A 22501-nucleotide genomic window follows, 5' to 3' on the forward strand; every position below is an offset into this window, starting at 1 on the left:
AATGTTATGAGGTACTTATACATAAGCTTGATTCCATTTTGTAAAAACCAAATTAAATTTAAACATTAACAAATAATACTATTTAACTATGTGCCAGGCCTGCTACATTAAACCTTTTACAGAGAATACCTCCTTTAATCCTTCTCATACCTCAAGGACATAGATATTATCATTTCCATTTTATAAATAAGGAAACAGCAAAAAAAACCTTAATTATCTTGCCTGAGGTCATATGACTAGAAAGTATACTTTCTGATTTTCCTACTATGTTCAGGTTTTATTCTCACAATTAAAAAAAAAGATTTTTCAAAGTAATGAACAACAAAAATATACTTTGTCACACATGGTGGTGAAAATCGGCTTTTAATGGCTTTACTAGAACCCTAACATCCACATCTGATACCAAAAGAAGAAAAGTCACAACACTTAGCATTTTAAAGCTAATGACTATCTGTATACCCACTTTCTGTAATAGGCTTTTAAATTTTTATCAAGTTTTACAACCATTCTGTAATTCCATGGAACACATTAAAATGGAATTCTACCTGCATTAAAATTTATCTTTCTTTGCCACCACAAAGACTGCAATAAATTACTGAGGAATGTTAAGTAATTAATTCTAAGACTGACATTTTCCTAAATTAAGCAGTGGAATTTTGACATACAGTTGGCCCTCTGTATCTACAGGTTCCACATCTGTGGATTCAACCAACCACAGATTGAAAACACTTGGGGGAAAAAATTCCATAAAGTTCCTAAAAGCAAAATTTGAATTTGCTGTGCGCTGGCAACTATTTACATAGCATTTACATTGTATTAGGTATTATAAATAATCTAGAGATGATTTAAAGTATACAGGAAGATAGGAAGATGCGTGTAGGTTATATCAAAATATCATGCCATTTCATATAAGGGACTTGAACTGTGGATTTTGCTACCGTGGAGTGGGGGATCCCCGGAATCAAACCCCCGTGGACCTCCAGGTTTGACTGTACAGGGACTTAACAACCTTGGTCTAGCTAATGATAAGAAACAGAAAGTTCATGATACATAGTGATTTGTAATCAGACTTCTGCAGATTTCAATCACCCATGTGGTGAGCCTGACAGGAGGGTTCAATTGTTAACAATTGGTCCTAGCTAGCTAACAGCATGTGCTTCTCAATGAGTTTGGGGTCTTTATAATTTTCACTTATCAAGTCTCTATCTTCAAGTGATTAAAAATAGTCTCTTTAAATAGAGAAAACTCAATTTCCAAAGAAAGATAACACTTCTAGGTAGTTATGCAATGAAGAAAGAATAAGCTAAGAAAGGGATAATTCTCAGCCAGAAAAAGGGGTTTTGGACAAATTAGGGAGTTTTGGTTTCAGCAAAGGTTGAACTTATGAATAACTTTGCCACATTTTCTATGATTCACCAAAATAATCTAGTAATTGCTCCAGCCAGAACAAAATCTACTCACTAAACGAGATAAAAAGTCACTGAAAGTGGCATGGATTGACAAGGTGTGTCACTATGCCCAAAACATGTGACTGAACAGAAGTATGATTTAGAGAAAGCAAGGAGACACAAGTACAAACACTTGTAGGAAACTCAAGAGAGTTGGAAGGCACTGTGCGTGTGTGTGTGTGTTACTGAACCAATCTTATTAAGAATAAAGGCTGGGACTTCCCTGGTGGTGCAGTGGTTAAGAATCCGCCTGCCAATGCAGGGGACATGGGTTTGATCCCTGGTCCAGGAAGATCCCACATGCCGCGGAGCAACTAAGCCCACGTGCCGCAACTACTGAGCCCACACGCCTAGAGCCCGTGCTCCGCAACAAGAGAAGCCACCGCAATGAGAAGCCCGTGCACCAAAACGAAGAGTAGCCCCTGCCTGGTGCAACTAGAGAAAGCCCACAAGCAGCAACGAAGACCCAACGCAGCCAAAAATTAAATTAAAAAAAAAAAAGAATAAAGGCTGATGAAAGGATTTCAAAAAACAGTTGTCTTGGCTTAACAGGAAGTTTGCAGGAACCTCTTATTCTTTATGTTTTTTAAAATTAATTAATTATTTTATTTATTTTTGGACGCACTGGGTCTCCATTGCTGCATGTGGGGTTTCTCTAGTTGTGGCGAGCGGGGGCTACTCTTCGTTACGGTGCATGGGCTTCTCATTGTGGTGGCTTCTCTTATAGTGGAGCATGGGCTCTAGGCGCGTGGGCTTCAGTAGTTGTGGCACGCAGGCTCAGTAGTTGTGGCTCTCGGGCTCTAGAGAGCAGGCTCAGTGGTTGTGGCACACAGGCTTAGTTGCTCCGTGGGATGTGGGATCTTCCTGGACCAGGGATCAAACCCATGTCCCCTACATTGGCAGGCGGATTCTTAACCACTGTGCCACCAGGGAAGTCCCCAGGAGCCTCTTATTCTAAAAAAGGTTTTCAGGATGAACTTGTACTCAAAGCCCAAATTAATGTTCCCTGCAAGAAACTGTCTATGGGGTTGTAGGGCGCAAGTACTAGACATCAGCAAACATCATCTTTCCTTTGATTGTGGAGCTCCAGATAAATCATGGTTAATAAGACTAGAGCAATGATGTAATGTGATGACATATACATTTATAGAGACTGAGGCAGTTATGAGAAGAGGCTCAAGAGTCAGAAGGTCTGGTTCAAATCCTGCTTCTCCCCTTCCTAGCTGTAAATATTAAAATTAATAGGCTCTCTAAACCTCAATTTAAAATTGAGATAGGGGACTTCCCTGGTGGTCCAGTGGTTAAGAATCAGCCTTCTAGTGCAAGGGAAACGGGTTCGATCCCTGGTCGGGGAACTAAGATCCCACATGCCGAGGGGCAACTAAGGCCTCACGCTGCAACTACTGAGGCCGCGCGCTCTGGAGCCTGTGCACAACTAGAGAGCCCATGTGCTGCAAGTAGAAAGCCTGTGCGCCGCAAGGAAGGATCCCGCATGCTGCAACGAAGATCCTGCATGCCACAACTAAGACCCACTGCAGCCAAATAAATAAAGTATTAAAAAAATAAAAAATTGAGATAACAAATACCTACCACAAGGGTTGAATGTGAGGATTATATGAGATATGACATAAAAAGCACTTAATATGAAATATGGAATCAAGTAATAACCATTTAATAAATGTTGGCTATTATTCTCCTTTTCATTGACGAATTTTAATAGGGTTGAAAAATTACTTTACTCCTATAAAGAGTCACGAAGAACCTGAAGGGGTCTCTTATTTCTAACCATGTCACATTTTAGGTGATGCTTCCACAGTATGGTGGTACTCATGAATCCAGGACAGGGGCTCAAAAAGGTCTCAAGACCTTGTACAGCATGAAGCAGTAATTAAAAACACAAACAGAACTGGGTTCATGTAGCTCTTATTACTTAAAAGCTTTGTGTCTTTTGACAATTTATCCAAGCCATCTGTACCTCAGCTTTCCCATCTGTAAAATGAGAAAAAATATAGTAGCTACTTCACAGGGCTACTGGGAAGAATAAGTGAGATGTCCTATACGAGGTTCTTAGTTACGTAAGGTCTTGTTACACAGTAAGCACTAAAGGTCTGCTATTAGCCCTCTTGAATATCAAAGGTCTACCCTTGTGATGCTGTTATGCCCAATGACCAAGGCAAGTCCCAAACCATATATAAATCAGAATATCTTCTATTTGATCAGTTAATCATCTCCTAATCCAAAATGCTAAAACAGTTTGACATTATTATTAATAATCAGATCTTTGCAGTTATAAATAAGATAAAATCTCGGCAGCTACTCTTCTATTTCAATTCTTTCTCAAAACTCCAAAGCTCATTCAAATTTTGTGTATTAGCTTATTCTGTTCAAGTTCAAAACCAATAAAAGGACTTCCCTGGTGGCACAGCGGTTAAGAATCCGCCTGCCAATGCAAGGGACACGGGTTCGAGCCTGATCTGGGAAGATCGCCCATGCCGTGGAGCAACTAAGCCCGTGTGCCACAACTACTGAGCCTGTGTTCTAGAGCCCGCAAGCCACAACTACTGAGCCCATGTGCCACAACTACTGAAGCCTGAGCGCCTAGAGCCTGTGCTCCGCAACGAGAAGCCACGACAATGAGAAGAAGCCTGTGCACTGCAACAAAGAGTAGCCCCCGCTCGCTGCAACTAGAGAAAGCCTGTGCACAGCAACGAAGATCCAATGCAGCCAAAAAAAAAAAAACCAATAGAAAATAAAATCACACAACATACCTTTCATTTCATGGAGTAAGAATTTTATACAAATAAAATTAATAGCAACAAATGTTTTATATTAGAAATTATGCTATTAATATCAGATAAGAAGTCAAATTAATTTTACTTAACTAACTTTATTTCACAATCTAGAGAGCACCACAATATTTTTATAATGAAATTCATTTATGTATCACCTGATTCTTCAGCTGGTTAAGTGTCTGTCTTAAACTATCTGTTGTTGTCTGGCTACTTTTGAAAAACTCAGCTACTGCTGTATTCAAAATTATTTTATAATCGTCTTTGTTTATATCTTGTAGGCAGGCAAGATGTTGCAGACAGACATCATAATTTCCAGCCTAAAACAAAAACACACAAACAAAATTACATACCAACTTTAAGAACTATACATTCATTTCCAAATATATTTCATTGATCCTTATTTAAAAATTCTTACAAAGACAGATATAATTCCCCTAAATATACTAATTAAAGTCACTAGATGAAGTGAGAGTCATGCCAATTAAGAAACTGTGATATGTCAATTATATCTCAATAAAACTGAAAAAAAAATTGTGGATATTTATTTCCTAAGAATGAAACTCTAACAGTGATACATGTGCATTATATCTACAAGACACACACACACATATGGGTATGTAATACACCTATATATAATATATATTATAATCAGATAGAATATATATTAGTACATATTGCTAGCAAGGTATAATAGCCAGGGCTAGCCAAGAAAGGTAATATGATTAATTACTCCAAATTTTAATTTCTAGTATACTTGGAATACCCAAGTATCAAGTTCTTCCACTTACATGTATGTAACTTGATAATAAAATAATGTTTTCTTTCATGTCGTTTAATGTCAGAAAAGTTAAAGTTCTGACAATAAACTTTTGGGGTTCCATTTTAAAGCACAGTCAAGGAAGAGAATTGAAGAGAGTAGTAAAATGAAAAGACTGACCCACATATTTACAAATCTAAACTTAAGAGACTTAAAAACAACATTATGACAGTTAAAATATGTTTATGGAAACACAAAAAGTTGGAAATGGCTCAAATTACTCCCATTCCTTTCACCATATTTAAACTCTAAAATTAAAAAAAAATTTTTTAAACCTAAACCTACTCTCTAAACTTAAAACTCTGGAATTAGTACAGAACAAAAATTATAAATTAAAAAATTCACTGTGAAAATATTCATGCTTGACAGTTACTAAAAATGGAACAGATTAAGAGAAACCATTTCTTACTGTAAAAGCCTGGAAAGCACTGGTGGACAACTCCTTCTCTTGATCAGTGATCCCAGAGGACTGACCTGTCCCTTCATGTTTCTCTGCTCCCTGATCTGCAAACACACAAGTTTTATAGTTCTTTAGAAGTAACAGTAATAACAGCAGTGAATGTGTCCCTAGTTTTCTTCTTCATTGTCTTCTTCCTAATGAAGTTGCCAAAGTTAGACCTCTCTCAACCACAATGGCTATTAGTGTCATAAGTGAGGAAGAAGCCATTCCTTTGAAAACTTAAGAAATGTTTCCTTTTGCTGTGGAAATCCTTATGTAAGGATTACAGCTCTGTCCATCAGGTCATTCAGGCTGAGAATATTGTGTTCTCTTAAAAATATTAGATCTGTCCCCCAGCCATATACCAAAAATCCCACATATTCAAGAAAATATGCCAGGCCCTGCAGACACAAGGAGATTATAAATACATATACAATGCCTTCAAAAAGTTTATAATCCAGTTGGAACACAGCAACATTTAACAATGAGAAAACTACATTGATAAGAACTCATAGGTAATTTCCAGGCAAAGAAATCCAAAAGCCAAGATTAATACATTTAAAAAGCTTCCTTGGGGGCTTCTCTGGTGGCGCAGTGGTTGAGAATCCACCTGCCAATGCAGGGGACACGGGTTCAATCCCTGGTCCAGGAAGATCCCACATGCCGTGGGGCAGCTAAGCCTGTGCGCCACAACTACTGAGCCTGCGCGCTAGAGCCCACGAGCCACAACTACTGAAGCCCGCGCACCTGGAGCCCGTGCTCCGCAGTGGGGGAGGCCACCGCAGTGAGAAGTCCGCGCACGACAACGAAGAGTAGCCCCCACTCGCCGCAACTAGAGAGAGCCCGCGCGCAGCAACGAAGACCCAACGCAGCCAAAAATAAATTAATTAATTAATTTAAAAAAAAAAAAAAAAAAAAAAAAGCTTCCTTGGGACTTCCCTGGTGGTCCAGTGGTTAAGAAACCGCCTTCCAATGCAGGGGACGTGGGTTCAATCCCTGGTTGGGGAACTAAGATCTCACATGCCGCAGGGCAACAAAGCCCACACCCCACAACTAGAGAGCCCGTACGCTGCAACTACCGAGCCCACGTGCTCTGGAGCCTGCGCGCCACAACTAGAGAGAAGCCCATGCGCCCAACGAAGAGCCCGTGCACCACAATGAAAAGATCCTGTGTGCTGCAACTAAGACCCTACACAGCCAAAAAAACAATTTTTAAAAAAGCTTCCTTAACAGAACTGTCCATGTACATTCTAATATTCACAATTTCTACCCAATATACTCTTTTAAAAATTAGATTTTTTTAAATTTAAAAAATAAACATAAAAATCTCAGCTGAACCAAGTCTTAAACTACTCAAGGACAACACCTGTTGGGTCTGAGCGTAAACTGGTTAAGACCTCCTGGTAAGGAATTGCCAATACCTGTCTATGTACATAGTCTTGACCAAACAATCCCACTTCTAGGTATTCACTCTACAAATACACAGAGATGCTCACTGTAGCACTATTTATAAAAGTGAATGTCTAGAAATAACACAACTAGAGATATCCTTAAATATCCCTCAGTTAAGAAATTGCTAACTATATATTCCAATTTAAAAAAAATTGCTAACTAAAGCATGGTATAGGAATACAATGGCACACTAAACAACTGTTAAAGAAGCTGAGTCTACATGTGTTGACATGGAAAAATATCTTCAACATCTTAAAGGAACAGATTGCAAACAGTTTTTTAATTAATTAATTAATTGATTAATTTTTGGCTGCATTGGGTCTTCGTTGCTGCACGCAGGCTTTCTCTAGTTGCGGGAAGCGGGGGCTACTCTTCATTGCGGTGTGCGGGCTTCTCATTGCGGTGGCTTCTCTTGTTGTGGGGCATGGGCTCTAGGAGCGTGAGCTCAGTAGTTGTGGCTAGCGGGCTCAGTAGCTGTGGTGCACGGCCTTAGTTGCTCCGTGGCATGTGGGATCTTCCCGGACCAGGGATCGAACCCGTGTCCCCTGCATTGGCAGGTGGATTCCTTCCTTCCTTATTTATTTACTTATTTTTGGCTGAGTTGGGTCTTTGTTGCTGCGCACGGGCTTTCTCTAGTTGCAGCGAGCGGGGGCTACTCTTCGTTGAGGTGTGCAGGCTTCTCATTGCGGTGGCTTCTCTGGCTGTGGAGCATGGGCTCTAGGCGTGAGGGCTTCAGTAGTTGGGGCTCACAGACTCTAGAGCACAGGGTCAGTAGTTGTGGCACACGGGCTTAGTCGCTCCGCGGCACGTGGGATCTTCCTGGACCAGGGCTCGAAGCCGTGTCCCCTGCATTGGCAGGTGGATTCTTAACCACTGCGCCACCAGGGAAGTCCTACAAACAGTATTATACAACTGAACTTCATGTTTTGTAAAGATATATACATAGATATGTACTTCTGAATATGTACAGAATAAACTTTGGAAGGATATACATCAAAACTCAGTGATTACCTTCAGGGAGTGGGATGGAAGAGGGAGAGATTTTACTTCCCTTCCTATTCCTTTCAATCGTGAAACTGAGCAGGACCCTGTCTGTGGGGCCCTCCTGGATACAAAAACCCTTCCAAACACCCCTCCCACCCTGTTTTCTTGTTTGTAGAAAAAAGCTTCAGGCTCCTAGACCTTTCCTGAGTACCAAAGGGCAGATTCAAACAGTAATTAGAGAAGGGAGGGAATGCAGAAACAAAGGTGGAGCAGTCAAGAAACAACAGTGCAGAGTCCTGGTTCCTCCTCAAGGAATATATATAACACATCTCTTGAGTTCTTCTGCAGGAACTAAGGCCCCCCACACAGGTGGAGGATGGTAACTTCAGGCTGAGCACAAGATTCCTGGATACCACCCTGTTACCTCACTACCAACCAATCAGAAGAAAGCCACACACCCTGCAGCCCTCACCCCAAATTTTGCCTATTAAAAACTTTTTTCCAAAAACCATCAGGGAGTTTGGGTTTTTTGAATACAAGCCACCCAATGTCCTTGCTCGGCCCTGCAGTAAACCTTTCTCTGCTCCAAACTCTGACATTTTGGTTTGTTTGGCCTCACTGTGCTTCAGGCATATGAACTTGCATTTGACAACACTTGTTTAAATTTTTATAATTTACATGGGTTACCTTTTTTTTTAAGTTTTAGTTTTAAATGCCTGCTTAAAACTAATACAAGGTTTTAGAATTCAGATAAGGGGTTAAGTTTTATTTTTAAATGCCTGCCTAAAACTAATACAAGGTTTTAGAGTTCAGATAAGGGGTTAAGTTTTATTTTTAAATGCCTGCCTAAAACTAATACAAGGTTTTAGAATTCAGATAAGGGGTTACCTTCAGGAGTCTAGTGGCTGCAAGATGCATGGGGTGGAGAATGGGGGGTGCTTCTGGGTGTGTGAGAATTCATTAAACTGTATGTACACTTATGATGTGAGCATTTTTTGATAACCACCTAGAAACCTGTTTTCCAGGATCATTTCAACAAATGAGTCCTCAGTAGAGCTGACTTTGGGAAGCCCTGGCCTGGCACATATCAGCAGTAAGCAAAGACCCCCAATTTCCCTCTGTCAAGATGACATCATGATATAATGAAAACAAACGTCTTGGAATCAGTCACATCTTCAGTCTGGTCTCCCCTTGACCATCTAACTCTCTTAACTAAATATTAGCTTCCTTCCCCCTTTCCTTTTGACAGAACAACTAAGGATTCCATTGTGGTTTTTTTTTTGTTTTTTGTTTTACAAAATACTTATTTCTGCACCTTAAACATACAAATAAACAGTGAAATTAGATTTAGTGTGAACAGCTCCACAGATCACTGCAAAACCCCTATTATTACAATACTCTTGAGAATCACCACTTACACTTAAAAACAAAATATAATTTGTGCTTAAGTGAACTTATCTAAGACTTAGATCTGCCCTACAAAAAAAGGTATTCTGGTATTTGGGGGTTTTGGGGGTTTTTTTGTTTTTGTTTTTTTAGAGGTAAATTTTATTCACAGTGTTGTTTTTTTTTAATATTTATTTTTTTAATTTATTTATTTTTATTTTTGCCTGCATTGGGTCTCAGTTGCAGCATGCGAGATCTTTATTGTGGCACGTGGGATCTTTTCACTGCAGCACATGAGCTCCTCTCTAGTTGCGGTGTGCGGGCTTTCTCTTCTCTAGTTGTGGTGCATGGTCTCTAGGGTGCGTGGGCTCTGTAGTTGTGGTGCGCGGGCTCCAGAGTGTGAGTGCTCTGTAGTTTGAGGCACGTGGGATCTCTAGTTGAGGTGCGCAGGCTCAGTAGTTGTGGCGCATGGGCTTAGTTGCCCCACGGCATGTGGGATCTTAGTTCCCTGAGAAGGGATCAAACCCGCGTCCCTTTCATTGCAGGATGGATTCTTTGCCACTGGACCACCAGGGAAGTCCCTGGCATTGGGGTTTATTAGAAGTGTTACCTCTGATAATTAAAGTTAGATAAATTAGTATTTCATTTCCACTTTTGCATACAAATAAATAAGAATTTATTCGTAACAGGGAGGACAAAAACCTAACAGTTTAATGGAGAGAGCTCACTGGTTTAAGAGGACCCTGTCAAACAGCTTTTTCTTTAGAAAGCCAGTAACAGTGAGTTACTGTTAACTGTTTACACAATACACCTGCTCTGCAAAACTTTCAGGTGCACAATAACAGTAAGGACCATTTTCTTTAAAATGTGTAAAAATGGGGACACAGGATTTCAGGATCCCAGAAAGCCAGGTATGAGTTTAGATTGAGACAGAACCTCAACTCTAGGTATATTCATCGTAAAATTTTAACAATGAACGTAAATACTTTGAAATTTTTTAGGAAACCTAAAGTGTTAAAAAACTTTATCTCCCCTCATAAAGAAGTACACTAAATTTAAACCAAATGCCCAAAATTCTTAGTTTGCCATTAAGTTATCTCCATAGTTTCTTCTAAAATATAGCCTCTCTAAATTAGATGACATTCTTTAATGGGACTTCTTGGCCCAATTGTCATTTATAAATTATGATTATAAATACAAGGCAGAGGGAAACACCCAACAATTCACCAAGGCACTGAAGAGTTTAAGCTTCCACTTTCCACCAGAAGCAGATTGGCTTATGTGGCCACTGCTATCATTATCCTCTAGGAACTGTAAAAGTCTTCTAAAATCTTCCAAATAAGGAAAGAAGCTAACTTTAATAAGCTAGACTCTAAGGATGACAAGAGTCTCTGAAATAGACATTTTAGAGAACTGAGCTCAGTAAACAGCCTTTTACATGTTAACCAGCTATTATTTTACCTACATTCTTTTACTTCAAGATAAAACTAGGGGAAAAAAACCCCACTCCAACAGGATTACTATTCCTATTTTCCTTATCTTTCTGCACTTTTCAAGTTTTCTGCAAGGAACAGGTATTATTTTCACAATCAGTCTTTAAAACATTCACTTTCTTAGTAACTACTGACTTCTTACCAGAAAGAGGCTGCACATAAGTCCACAACGTGTCTTTATTTGTCCAGAAATAGTCTCTCTTGCCAACTGAAAGAGTATATGACCGTTCATCCATAAACCTGACCTTCCTTCTACTCGGGCCTAATGAACAGGGCTGACCATCTAGGCGAACAGAGCTCATCGGCACACAGACCTTGACGCTTTTTAAGCCAACAGGCTTCATTTCTAACCAAACAATTAGGTCTAGACTAAGTAGAAAAGAAACACACTGCTTTTCCAAAACTGGAAAAAGTCAGTTAACGGAAAGCCCAGACACATTCCAACACAGAATGTTAAGAATTCAAATCTGATTGGAGGGGTTTCCCTGGTGGCGCAGTGGTTAAGAATCCGCCTGCCAATGCGGGGGACATGGTTTCGAGCCCTGGTCCGGGAAGATCTCACATGCCGGGGAGCAACTAGGCCCGTGCGTCACAACTACTGAGCCTGCGCTCTAGAGCCCGTGAGCCACGACTACTGAGCCTGTGAGCCACAACTACTGAAGCCCACGCGCCTAGAGCCCGTGCTCCACAACAAGAGAAGCCACCGCAATGAGAAGCCCACACACCACAATGAAGAGCAGCCCCCTCTCGCCGCAACTAGAGAAAGCCTGCGTGCAGCAAGGAAGACCCAACACAGCCAAAAATAAATAAATAAAACAAATAAATTTATTAAAAAAAAAACTCTGATTGGAGGATCTTCCACACAAGCTACACTTTTCAAAATACAGCTCCAATGATGTTCAAGAAAAGAAAAATTTTCCCAAAGTAAAAGAAATGCAGGCCTAAGGAAATCTACTGCTACTCTCGCAAAATAGTGTTGATGCGTTTGTGAAGGAAAAGTTTAAATAAGGAGGATGCCATTTCAAAGAAAAAGAATGCAGCGTTTACTAAAGCCACCATCCAGCTAAGGTTCACACACCTCACGTGTGGTTTGCTATCACATGACCAAGTACACCTGCCTTAGCAAAGCCCTACATACGATGGCTGATTTTTCCATAGCTCAGAGCACTAACATGTGACCAGCAATGCTATAGACTTGAGCACCCTGTCCAGCAGTGCAGAAACAAAGAACAGAATACCAAGCTTCAGGAATATCAGCACACTTTGGGAAAGACAGGCAAAGCAGAATGCTACCAGTGCTGATGACTGTTTTTATTTTCATATCTGAGAGTCGTTTTTATGCATGGAGAAGAGATTTACTCTAGTTTTCAAATATTAACACTTATTAATTTACAGTTCAGAATGACTAGATTTTCCTCAAACTTTTACATTCAATGTCGACATCTTACTCTATTTGGATTTTTCATTTTAAAGGGCTGTGATGAATGTTTGATTTCACTTACACCTTCAAACAAAATTATAACTACTTTAAATAATTTAATATATTCCATTTTAACTACAACCTTAAAACATTTTAAGTACAGCCTTTGACTTAAAAAGACAAAATTTCTGAGAACTCAAATAACTTATAAATCTAAAAAATTAAGCTTACTGAAAACAGTGACTCTTTAATGTCCATGCAATAACATAGTAAGGCCTCAACTTATATTCACAAATATAAATCAATTATTCATTTTAAATTGGAATCATAAGACTCTAAATTCTTAAACATTAAAAACACCTAAAATACCCAATGCAGAGACTTCTCTGGTGGCGCAGTGGTTAAGAATCTGCCTGCCAATGCAGGGAACATAGGTTTGAGCCCTGGTCCAGGAAGATCCCACATGCTGCGGAGCAACTGGGCCCGTGCACCACAACTACTGAGGCTGCGCCCTAGCGCCTGTGAGCCACAACTACTGCAGCCCGCATGCCTGGAGCCCGTGCTCCGCAACAAAAGAAGCCACTGCAATGAGAAGCCTGCACACTGCAGAGTAGCCCCTGCTCTCCGCAACTAGAGAAAGCCCGCGTGCAGCAACAAAGACCCAACGCAACCAAAAATAAATAAATAAATTTATAAAAAAATAAAATAAAATACCCAATGTAGGTCACTTAGAGAAGATACTTTATGTACAGACTCCATTAACTATACTTCAATTTAAAAAATGCACAGATTCTTTACTGGACCTTGAAAAAAGCAAATGGCAAGACAGTATTGCACAGTTTATTTCCTCATCTGCACGTGTGTGTGTGTGTGTGTGTACATATATATATATATACACACACATATATATATTGTTTAGTCGATGTAAGCTTGGGTAGGCATAGAAAAAGTCTGGAAGAACACACAAACTCAGTGTTAGTTACCTGGACAGTGAGACTGGGTGGGTAGAAGTGATAGAGGACTTCATGTTTTTTACCTCATACAGTTAATAACAATAAAAAGGTTGGGGTGTTTTAAATAAAATAAAAATAGCCTTAACTGAAAGTTTTCCCATTTTGTTTGTTCTTCCTACCATTTTTACAGTCATCCTGGCTCAAAATGTCAAAGCCATCTTCAAGAACTCTTCTCCCGATTTCATATTACTCATCTGCTCTTGTCTTTCCCTTATTCATAATGTCATCAACCTTTTCCTATTAAGCCTACTACTGCCATCCTCACAGTCCAAATTCTCAGATAAATTCAAATCTAGGATTTTGCATCCTAACTCCAGCCACTTTCTCCTTTCAAATAACTATCAAAAGTAAAGTCAAATAAATCACCCTAAAATATTGCTGGTGTTTCACACCACTTTTATGTTACATAGGGACATGAACCTTGGAACTTTCAACTGCCCCTTCAATGTTTATCTTTGAATCATAAAGGGAGGATGGGATCAGGGTGGATGGGAACCCCCTCCCTTTATGATTTGGTTGAAATACAAATCAGGGTGTGAGAACTGCTGGCTGATCAGTCACTAAGAAGCCATGCAACCTAGAAGCACAGGTAAATTAGTTCTCCAGGAGGTGAGTCTTGACCAACTGGAAACAGGAAATGGGAGAAAGCTGGACAAATAAATCATCCCTTCTTTCTCTCTCATATGGACTATTCTAAAGTGTAATTTCTCCTCGAAAACCTTACAGAAAAGTCCCATATGCAAATGGCCTACTACGTCTCTTCACAGGTCACGGTGGAACAGTAGCTAGGGCTGTAATGTAGTTCATCTTCCTTTGCCTTCCTTCTTTCTCTCCCTCACCTTCACTATCCTGGGCTTGCACCTTCCAAAAAGTGAACACCTTAATAGGGTTCTGCTTCCCAGAGGATGTGGGCTAAAACATACAACTCACCTCAGCTGATCCTCACAAACTGTAACCTGGGGAGGTAAATAAACTAGAAAGCTATTAGGAATAAATTAGAAGATTATTAGGACCCCCATTTTACAAATGAAGAAACTGAGGCTCAACTCAGAACCTCTCCCAAGGAGCAAGGCTTTGTGTTCACCTACTACCCCCGATCAGTCACAAATTCTGCCAGTTTTACTCCCTCAGCGATTCTCACACCTGCCTCTCCTCTCCATCAACCTCTACCCTAAAGTAATAATAGCCAGCAATTTTTTAAAACCAGGGCCTAACCTGAGCTCATTTAACCCTTTTCCAACACTGTGAGGTTGATGTAATTATCATTCTCATTCTCTACACAGGAAAGCTAAGGCTTAACAAAATGGTTTCTTAAAAAATACACAAATACCAAGTGATACAACTAGGATGAACCTAGGCTGTCTGATTTCAAACTCCATGCTCCTAACTCTTCATCACTTCTTACCTGGTTCAGTTAAAACACGAACTAAATCACGAGATGCCCCTGCTGAAATCTCCCAAAGGCTTCCCATTAGTTAGAAAGAAATTCCACCTTCTTCCATGGCCTACACAAGGCCTGACAGAAGCTGTACCCTGCCACAACTCTGACTTCGCCTCCTGCCGTGCTTCCTCTGCTCACTATGCTACAGATATGCTGAGTATAAATATGCTGGCTCCGATATGCCAGCCGTTGGCCTAGGCGCTGGAGACAGCACACGACTAACACAGACAAACATGCCTGTCCTCGAGGGGCTTATGCTCCAGGGGTCTTCTTGCTGTCCAAGGGGTCTGTACAGTTGATGCTGCTCCCACCTGCATCATTCTTCCCCCACATGGCCGGCTCTTTCAGGTCTTTGTTCAAATGTCACCTCTAAGAGAGCCCTTCCTTCTCTAACCAACCCACTCAAAGTAGGGTCCCTGCTCTCAGTTATTCTCTATCCTTTCACTCGTTCTTTTCTTTCCTTCACAATATTCATCACAGCTTGAAATCCGAATTATTTCTTACTTTGTTTACGTGTTTATCTGCCTTTCCTACTACATTACGAGCTCCTCATGGACAGAGACTTCGCAGTGTCTGGCAGAGCAGGCTGTTGGTGAATATTTAATGAATAAATTAATATCACAACATGAGCTGGCCTCATCTAGTTTCTGAGCTTCCAGTCTTGTTTCATTTAAATCCATCCTTGGACTTCCCTGGCGGTCCAGTGGTTAAGACTCCACGCTTCCACCGCACAGGGCACAGGTTTGATCCCTGACTGGGGAACTAAGATCTAAAGGCCGAGAGGTGAGGCCAAAAAAAAAAAAAAAATCCATTCTCTACCACAGTCAGTGTGATAAGGTCACTCACCTTCTTAAATCCTTTCACGGGCCTCTTTCTTACCTAATGAAGAACAAGCTCCGTGAAAAGGGTCTTGGGCTCAGGAGCTCAGAGTTGAAGCAGCATATAAACTAGATTTTGAATGAGGGGCATGTTCACCAGATAGAGAAGAGAAAGAAGGGCATCACTGCTCAGAAGCTCAAAAGAACAGGATACTTTCTAAGAATCATTTCTGGTGTGAAGAGCTAGATGTGATGATACAGAAGTATCAGATGGAAAAAAGATTGTGAAGAGCCTCACAAGTGACATTAAGGAGTGAGGATCTGATGCACAAAAAATGGCACAGTCTTAGAAAGTTGATAGGCAAGGAATGGTATGATCTAAGTAGTGTTTTAGAAATAAAGTGAAAACGCAGCAGTGAGAATGGACTGGATAGGAAGAGACAAAACCATTCAGAAGGATGCTCGATGTGAAATAGACCACATCAAGAGACAAAGGCCAGATGTATACGTATAGCTGATTCACTGTGCTGTACAGCAGAAACTAACACAACGTTGTAAAGCAACTGTACTCCAATTTAAAAAAAAAAAAAAAAAGAGAGAGAGATAAAGGCCAGAACAACAGCACTTGAAATGGGGATGCAGAGGAGGAGTGGAGAGATTCATGGGGCCACACTAAACACTCATCTACTTAATACAAATTCAACCTTATTATCTAGGTGGGAAGTTTCCTACATTGTGGCCTATAAGCTTAAACCAATCAAAGACATAGGCCCCAAATCACTCTGGACCTTATTCTTCTACTACATATATTACATAGCTCTCCCCAAATGGGAGTGCCACTATAATAGGGCTGACTCTAACGGACTGAATAGCAGGTCTTCAAAAGCAGGGAGTGTGTCATATCCATTTCTTTAATATCAAAGGCAGTGCCTGGCACTCAATTTTTGTGAACGAATGAATGAATAAGTAGAAGAATGCTTTATGACTGAGGTAGGACTTTAAAACGACATAGGTTTTAGGCCTAAAAAGGTCATTCCAGGCAAGTGCAATGGTATGGGTGAATAGAAATGGTAAACCTGGGGGAGAGACAATGTCCTAAACTAAGATGGAATATGTTGGTCCTCTTGGTCCAGCCTTGGATAGGCCATGCTTATTCCCTGCCTGGAACTTTCTCCCACCCACCCCTCCCCATTCCGTACGGCTCACCCCTTCATTTCACTGGGGGTGTCTGCTCAAATATCACCTCACCAGAGGCTTTCCCTGACCAGCCTACCTAAAATTCTCTAGCACCCTCTAAAGGTTTAGCCTCACTTTCTAAACCTTTTCTCTTGTTTTTCTTCTTAGTAGATAACTGAAAAGATGCTCTGACAATTTCATTCATCTGTACCTGTATTAGGCTTGGCTCACTTTAATTTCAAATCAAGTTCGTCAGTTATTGAGATCAGGACCTAATAAAAAAACTTACAGCACATTGAGATTTTCTTTTCCTTTTTTAAAAAAATTAATTTCACTGTAAAAAGTCTAAGTGTTGACCACTTCTAAGTCCTGTCATTTAAGTTCCTTCCAACAAAACCTGGATGGATGCCACAGAGAACATTATTTTCTTACAGGAAATATACGCCAGACCGTCCCAGAGGAGGCAGGAAAGAATTTTATATTCCTCAATGGAGAAGATTCTAGGAATGGAGCAGTAATCCATAAAGAAAATCGTCGAGATTAACCTTGAGGGGAAAACAGGTTCTAAACGCAAGATATTATAGAGAGCACAGCTCGAAGTGAGACACGATAATGTTATGCGTATTTCAGTAAGTTGTTTTTACAAAGCTAATTACACAAGACGTCGCTGACCATAGGCAGGCTGATGTGGCCGAAACCACCCAGATGAGTCCTAGCCCGAGCCGGGGGCATCAAGGTAGCTGCGTCTCCGGGGTGAACTTTCCTTGCTCTGCCTTCCTCAGTGGGAAGTCGAAAAGTCTGTGAAGCGCCCACCTAGATTTAAGCTTTTTAAACCAGAGATATTCCGGAGAGCCGGGCAAAGGCGGCCAGAAGCGGCTTCATATTGTACTTGGTAAGAAACTATCGGACCTTGGGCCCAAAGACTCACAGTAGCGACGGCCGAGGGAGGGGATGGGGGAGAGAAATGCACGCCCCAATTAGAGTCGCCCTGGAGTCCCCACCCCTCGTCCCCACCCGGGGCCCCGCCACCGCAGCATAGGGTCTGCCCGCCCCCGCGGGTCCCGCCGCCCCAGCGCGCGAGGCGCCGGCGCCTCACCTGCAGGCTTGTCTGCGGCCATCTTCCCGCCTCGGCTCGGGTCCTTCCCCTCAGGTGGCGTGGCCTCCACTCCAGCTGCCCGGCTGATCGCTATCCTGGACCTCGGAGGACGACCCTGCGCCCACCCCGGCTCCGGGCCCCTGGGTTCCGGCCTGGGGAGTGGGCAGACGGCGGGCTGAGGAAGTGACGAAGACTAGTTTGTGTCGTCTAGCAACAGCACCAGCGTCTCCGCCCCGGGCGGCGCCACTACCTCCAGCCATGCACGGCTTCCGCCCCGCCGCGTCCCTTGACACACTACTTCCGGGGGCCGCGGCCGGCGTGGGAACTGCGGCTGGCCCCGCCCCACGCTGGCGTCCCCGGCGGCCCGCCCCCTGCGGCGTGAGCGCGCGCGCCCGGCCGGACGTGCGCTCACCCGCGCGTCTGCGCGTGTGTCTGGTGGGCTGGGCGAGAGTTGCGCGCCGCTGCCGTGTGCTTATCCTGGTGAGAATTCTCAAGTATCCGAGCTCTTGTCCCTCATTTTACATAAAACCACAGTAACTACACCTGACATCTATGTGGTAAGCATTGAGCCTTGCACTTGGCTTGTACACTTTTAATGATTTCTCACAGCTCTGTGAGAAGGCACAGTTGCGATTCCCCGTTTGAAAACAAAACGAAACATTTTATTTTAGAGGTTTTAGATTTAGAGAAAAATTGCAAAATGATACATGGAGCTCTTGTATACTCCTCACCTAGTTCCCCCTGTTGTGATCGTCTTGAATAATTATTACATTACTGTGGTACATCCATCACATCTAAGAAACAACTTTGGTTGGTACATTACTATTAACTAAATTCAACATTTAAAAAATGAAAAAAACTTTTTTCAGTCAATGTCGCTTTTCTGTTCCAGGGTCTTGTCCAAGATACCACATTAAATTATTCATGTCTCCTTAGGCTTTTTTTTTTTGCGCTCTGCTGCGCCGCTTGCAGAATCGCAGAATCTTAGTTCTCCAACCAGGGATCGAACCTTGGCCAGCATCCAAGTCCTAACCACTGGACCGCTAGGGAATTCCCTCCTTAGGCTATTCTCGTCTGTAATCACTTCTCAGATTTTCCTTGTTCCTGATGACTTTAACAGCTTTGAAGAACACTGGTCAAGATTTTTGAAGAATGGACCTGGATTTGGGTGTATCCAGTGTTTTTCATGGTTAGACTAGGGTTACAGGTTTTTAGGAGAAAGACCACAGAGGTGACTTGCCATTCTCATCACATCAAGAGTACGAGCTAACAGAATGACTTACTGATGATGCTGACCTTGATCACCTGGCTCACGTAGTGTTTGCCAGGCTTCTCCACTCTTAAGTCACCTCCCCACACTACTCTTTAGAATCATTAAGTGTAGCTCCCAGTCGAATGGTGGGGGGTGTTAAGCTCTGCCTCCTGCCATGGGGAGTCTGTGCATAAATTATCTTCTCCAAGGGAGATTCGTCTCTTCTCCTCCATTTAGTTACTTATTCAATTATATATTTATGTCCGTATGGACTCATGAATGTTTATTTTATTTATTTAAATTGAAGTATAGTTGATTTACAATGTTGTGTTAGTTTCTGGTGTACAGAAAAGTGATTCAGTTATCCATATATTTATTCTTTTTCATATTCTTTTCCATTATGGTTTATTACATGATGTTGAATATAGTTCCCTGTGCTATACAGTAGGGCCTTGCTGTTTATCTATTTTATACATAGTAGTTTGTATCTGCTAATCCCAAACTCCTAATTTATCCCTCCTCTGCTATCCCCTTTGGTAACCATAACTTTGTTTTCTATGTCTGTGAGTATGTTTCTGTTTTGTAAATAACTTCATTTATATCATATTTTAGATTCCACATATAAGTGATATCATATGATATTTGTCTTTCTCTCTCTGACTCACTTCACTTAGTATGACAATCTCTAGGTCCATCCATGTTGCTGCAAATGGCATTATTTCATTCTTTTTATGGCTGAGTATTATTCCATCGCATATATACACCACATCTTCTTTACATGAACATTTATTTTATATTGTGGTTATAATCCAATACTACATTATTTTGTTGCTCAAATTGTTTCAGCTTTGCTAGTTGGGAACCTTTTCAGGTTTGCTCCTATGTCCCTTTGACATGGTTGCTCATGTTTTAAAAAAACCTTCTAAAAAATTCATATTAACATATACACAGAAAATGCACAAAGCATAAGCACAGTTTTTTGAATTTTCATCAACTAAACATATCCACATAACTAGCACCCAGAGAAAGGACAACACATTACCCGCATGCAGAAGCCCCCTTCATGTCTCCTCCCATCCCTGCACAAGGGCAATTCCTAACCAATGGCTAATACCATTGGATTGAGTTTTAAACTCGATAAAAGTGGATCACAATATACTTTCTTTAGAGTCTAGCTTCTTTTGCTCAACCTTACAAGATTCATGCATGTCATTGAATGAAATTAGTTTCTCATTGTTATGTAATGTTCCATTATGAGAATGTACCGTAATTTGTGTATTCATTTTATTGTTGAGTAGTTGGGTATTTTGTCTATATTGAATAAGCCCAATATGAATATTCTAGTGTGTCTTTTGATTAGTATGTTAGAGCCCACATAAAAAGACACCTGCAGTGTTTATTGATCTTGCCACTGTAAGGAGCCTCTCAATAAAAAAGGAATTAGAAGGAAATTGAGAGAATTTGGGCTTTTGCTGGATGATTTTAAAGAGGGATTAGGGAAGTTGAGGGGTTGGCAATTTTGGATTGGAGGCAGTTGGGAAACAGACAATTCAGTGATTGAGTGTCTTAGTTTTTATCTAGGAGGCAGGAGGATTAAAGCAAGGCTAGAGAGTTGTCATTGGTCAAGGTGCTGCATCACTCATGTCAGAAGAAGTTGTTCCCTCATTTTTGTGCGTATGGAGGGCTTCATTTCTGTCTTGTCCCAAACACAATTATGGTGTAACCTTCTCTGAACATGTTCGTATTCTGTGAGTGTAGTGTATGTCCCGCTAGGAATGTTCTGCTAGCAGAATTGTTTTTCTCTTAGTCTCCAGGCTTGTCAGCAGAGCCACTTTTCACTTTCTCACATGTGGTCCCACCTGTTGGACCTTATCCATTTCACGGATATGGAAAATGAGGTATTAACCCACTTTCCCAAGTAACAAGACTAGTAAGCAACTATTATCTTAACTGTTACATTCAGCTTTAAAGGTTCTAGAATTCGCCTGTGTGGAAAACATCTTGGGTCTCTTCTCTCGCCTTTCCATATCGGCAGCTCTCCCTCGTTTACAGGGAGGGAGAAGAGTTAATTCAGATGTGGGAGGTGTGGGACTTCCCCGGTGGCGCATTGATTAAGAATCCGCCTGCCAATGCAGGGAACACGGGTTCGAGCCCTGGTCCGGGAAGATCCTGCATGCCGCGGAGCAGCTAAGCCCGTGCGCCACAACTACTGAAGCCTGCAGGCCTAGAGCCCTTGCTCTGCAACAAGAGAAGCCACCGCAATGAGAAGCCCGTGCACCGCAACAAAGAGTAGTCCCCTCTCGCCGCAACTAGAGGAAGCTCACACGCAGCAACGAAGACCCAACGCAGCCAAAAATAAATACATAAATAAATAAAAATTTATTAAAAAAAAAAAAGAAGTGGGAGGTGGAAAATCTCAGTGGGACTCTGCATGGTCAACCATGGCGAGTCAGTTCACATCCAGCTAGTAACAGTACCACTGTGTACCCACAGTGCCTCAAACCCAATGTGGTCCTTGCCACTTGTGGAAGACTGTCTCCAAGAATGGTTGTCACCAGTTCCTCCCATCCCAATATGAACATTGCTGCTCTTCCCTTCCCTTTGAATATGAGTTGTGACTTGCTCCAACCAGCAGAATGCAGAAGTGATGCTGAGCCAGTTTTGGTTCTAGCCCTTGAAAGGCATGGCAGTGTCCACTTTTCCTCCCTTGTACTCAGCTACCATGCTGTAAGGCTATAAGACTGTCCTGCTGGAGCGAGACCATGAGAAGGGGAGCCAAGATGTCCCAACTGACAACCAGCACCAAGGTTCTGGACATAAAAATGAAGCCTTCTTGAACCTTCTAGCCCAACCCAGCTGCCAGCCCAATGCAGTCACATGAGTGATCCTAGCTAACATCATATGAAGCAGAAAAACTGCTCAGGGACTTCCCTGGTGGTGCAGTGGTTGGGAGTCCACCTGCCAATGCAGGGGACACAGGTTCGACCCGTGGTCCGGGAAGATCCCACATGCTGCGGAGCAACTAAGCCTGTGTGCCACAACTACTGAGCCCACGTGCTGCAGCTACTGAAGCCCGCGTGCCTAGAGCCTGTGCTCCACAAGAGAAGCCATCATAATGAGAAGTAGCCCCCGCTGGCCACAACTAGAGAAAGCCCATGTGCAGCAATGAAGACCCAATGCAGCCAAAAAAGAAAAAAGAAAAGAAAAACTGCTCAGTCAACCCCCAGAATGGTGAAAAATAATGTTATTGTTACCGGACAATGACTAATTTAATTTAAAAAATTGAGATATAAGCACATACCATGCAATTCACCATTTTAAAGTATATAATTCCATGGTTTTTAGTGTATTCACAAAGTTGTGCAGACATTACCAATATCTAATTGTGTCAAACCAGCAAGGTAGAGTGGGGTTTTTTTGGGGGTTTTATTTTTTGGCCATACCTTGTGGCATGCAGGATCTTTCCCCACCAGG

At 41.7% G+C, this 22501-nt stretch overlaps 1 protein-coding gene across 4 annotated transcripts in view; it reads right to left on the reverse strand.

Annotated features, from left to right (window-relative positions):
• CNOT10 (CCR4-NOT transcription complex subunit 10) overlaps positions 1 to 18056 on the reverse strand; it is a 64366-nt gene extending 46310 nt beyond the window's left edge. For 3 of the 4 annotated variants that reach the window (XM_068558377.1, XM_068558378.1, XM_068558376.1), the window contains exons 1-3: positions 17776 to 17893; positions 5467 to 5561; positions 4396 to 4557 (exon numbers count right to left, since the gene is read on the reverse strand). In XM_068558377.1, the coding sequence (XP_068414478.1) occupies positions 4396 to 4557; positions 5467 to 5561; positions 17776 to 17797 (279 nt within the window). In that variant the 5' untranslated portion in view covers positions 17798 to 17893. Of the gene's footprint in view, positions 1 to 4395; positions 4558 to 5466; positions 5562 to 17775 lie in introns of all 4 variants that reach the window. The other variant, XM_068558379.1, reaches the window with a different exon arrangement.
• Between the last annotated feature and the right edge of the window lie 4445 nt (positions 18057 to 22501).

The sequence above is a fragment of the Eschrichtius robustus genome, chromosome 12, assembly GCF_028021215.1.
Source record: "Eschrichtius robustus isolate mEscRob2 chromosome 12, mEscRob2.pri, whole genome shotgun sequence".
NCBI lineage: Eukaryota > Metazoa > Chordata > Mammalia > Artiodactyla > Eschrichtiidae > Eschrichtius > Eschrichtius robustus.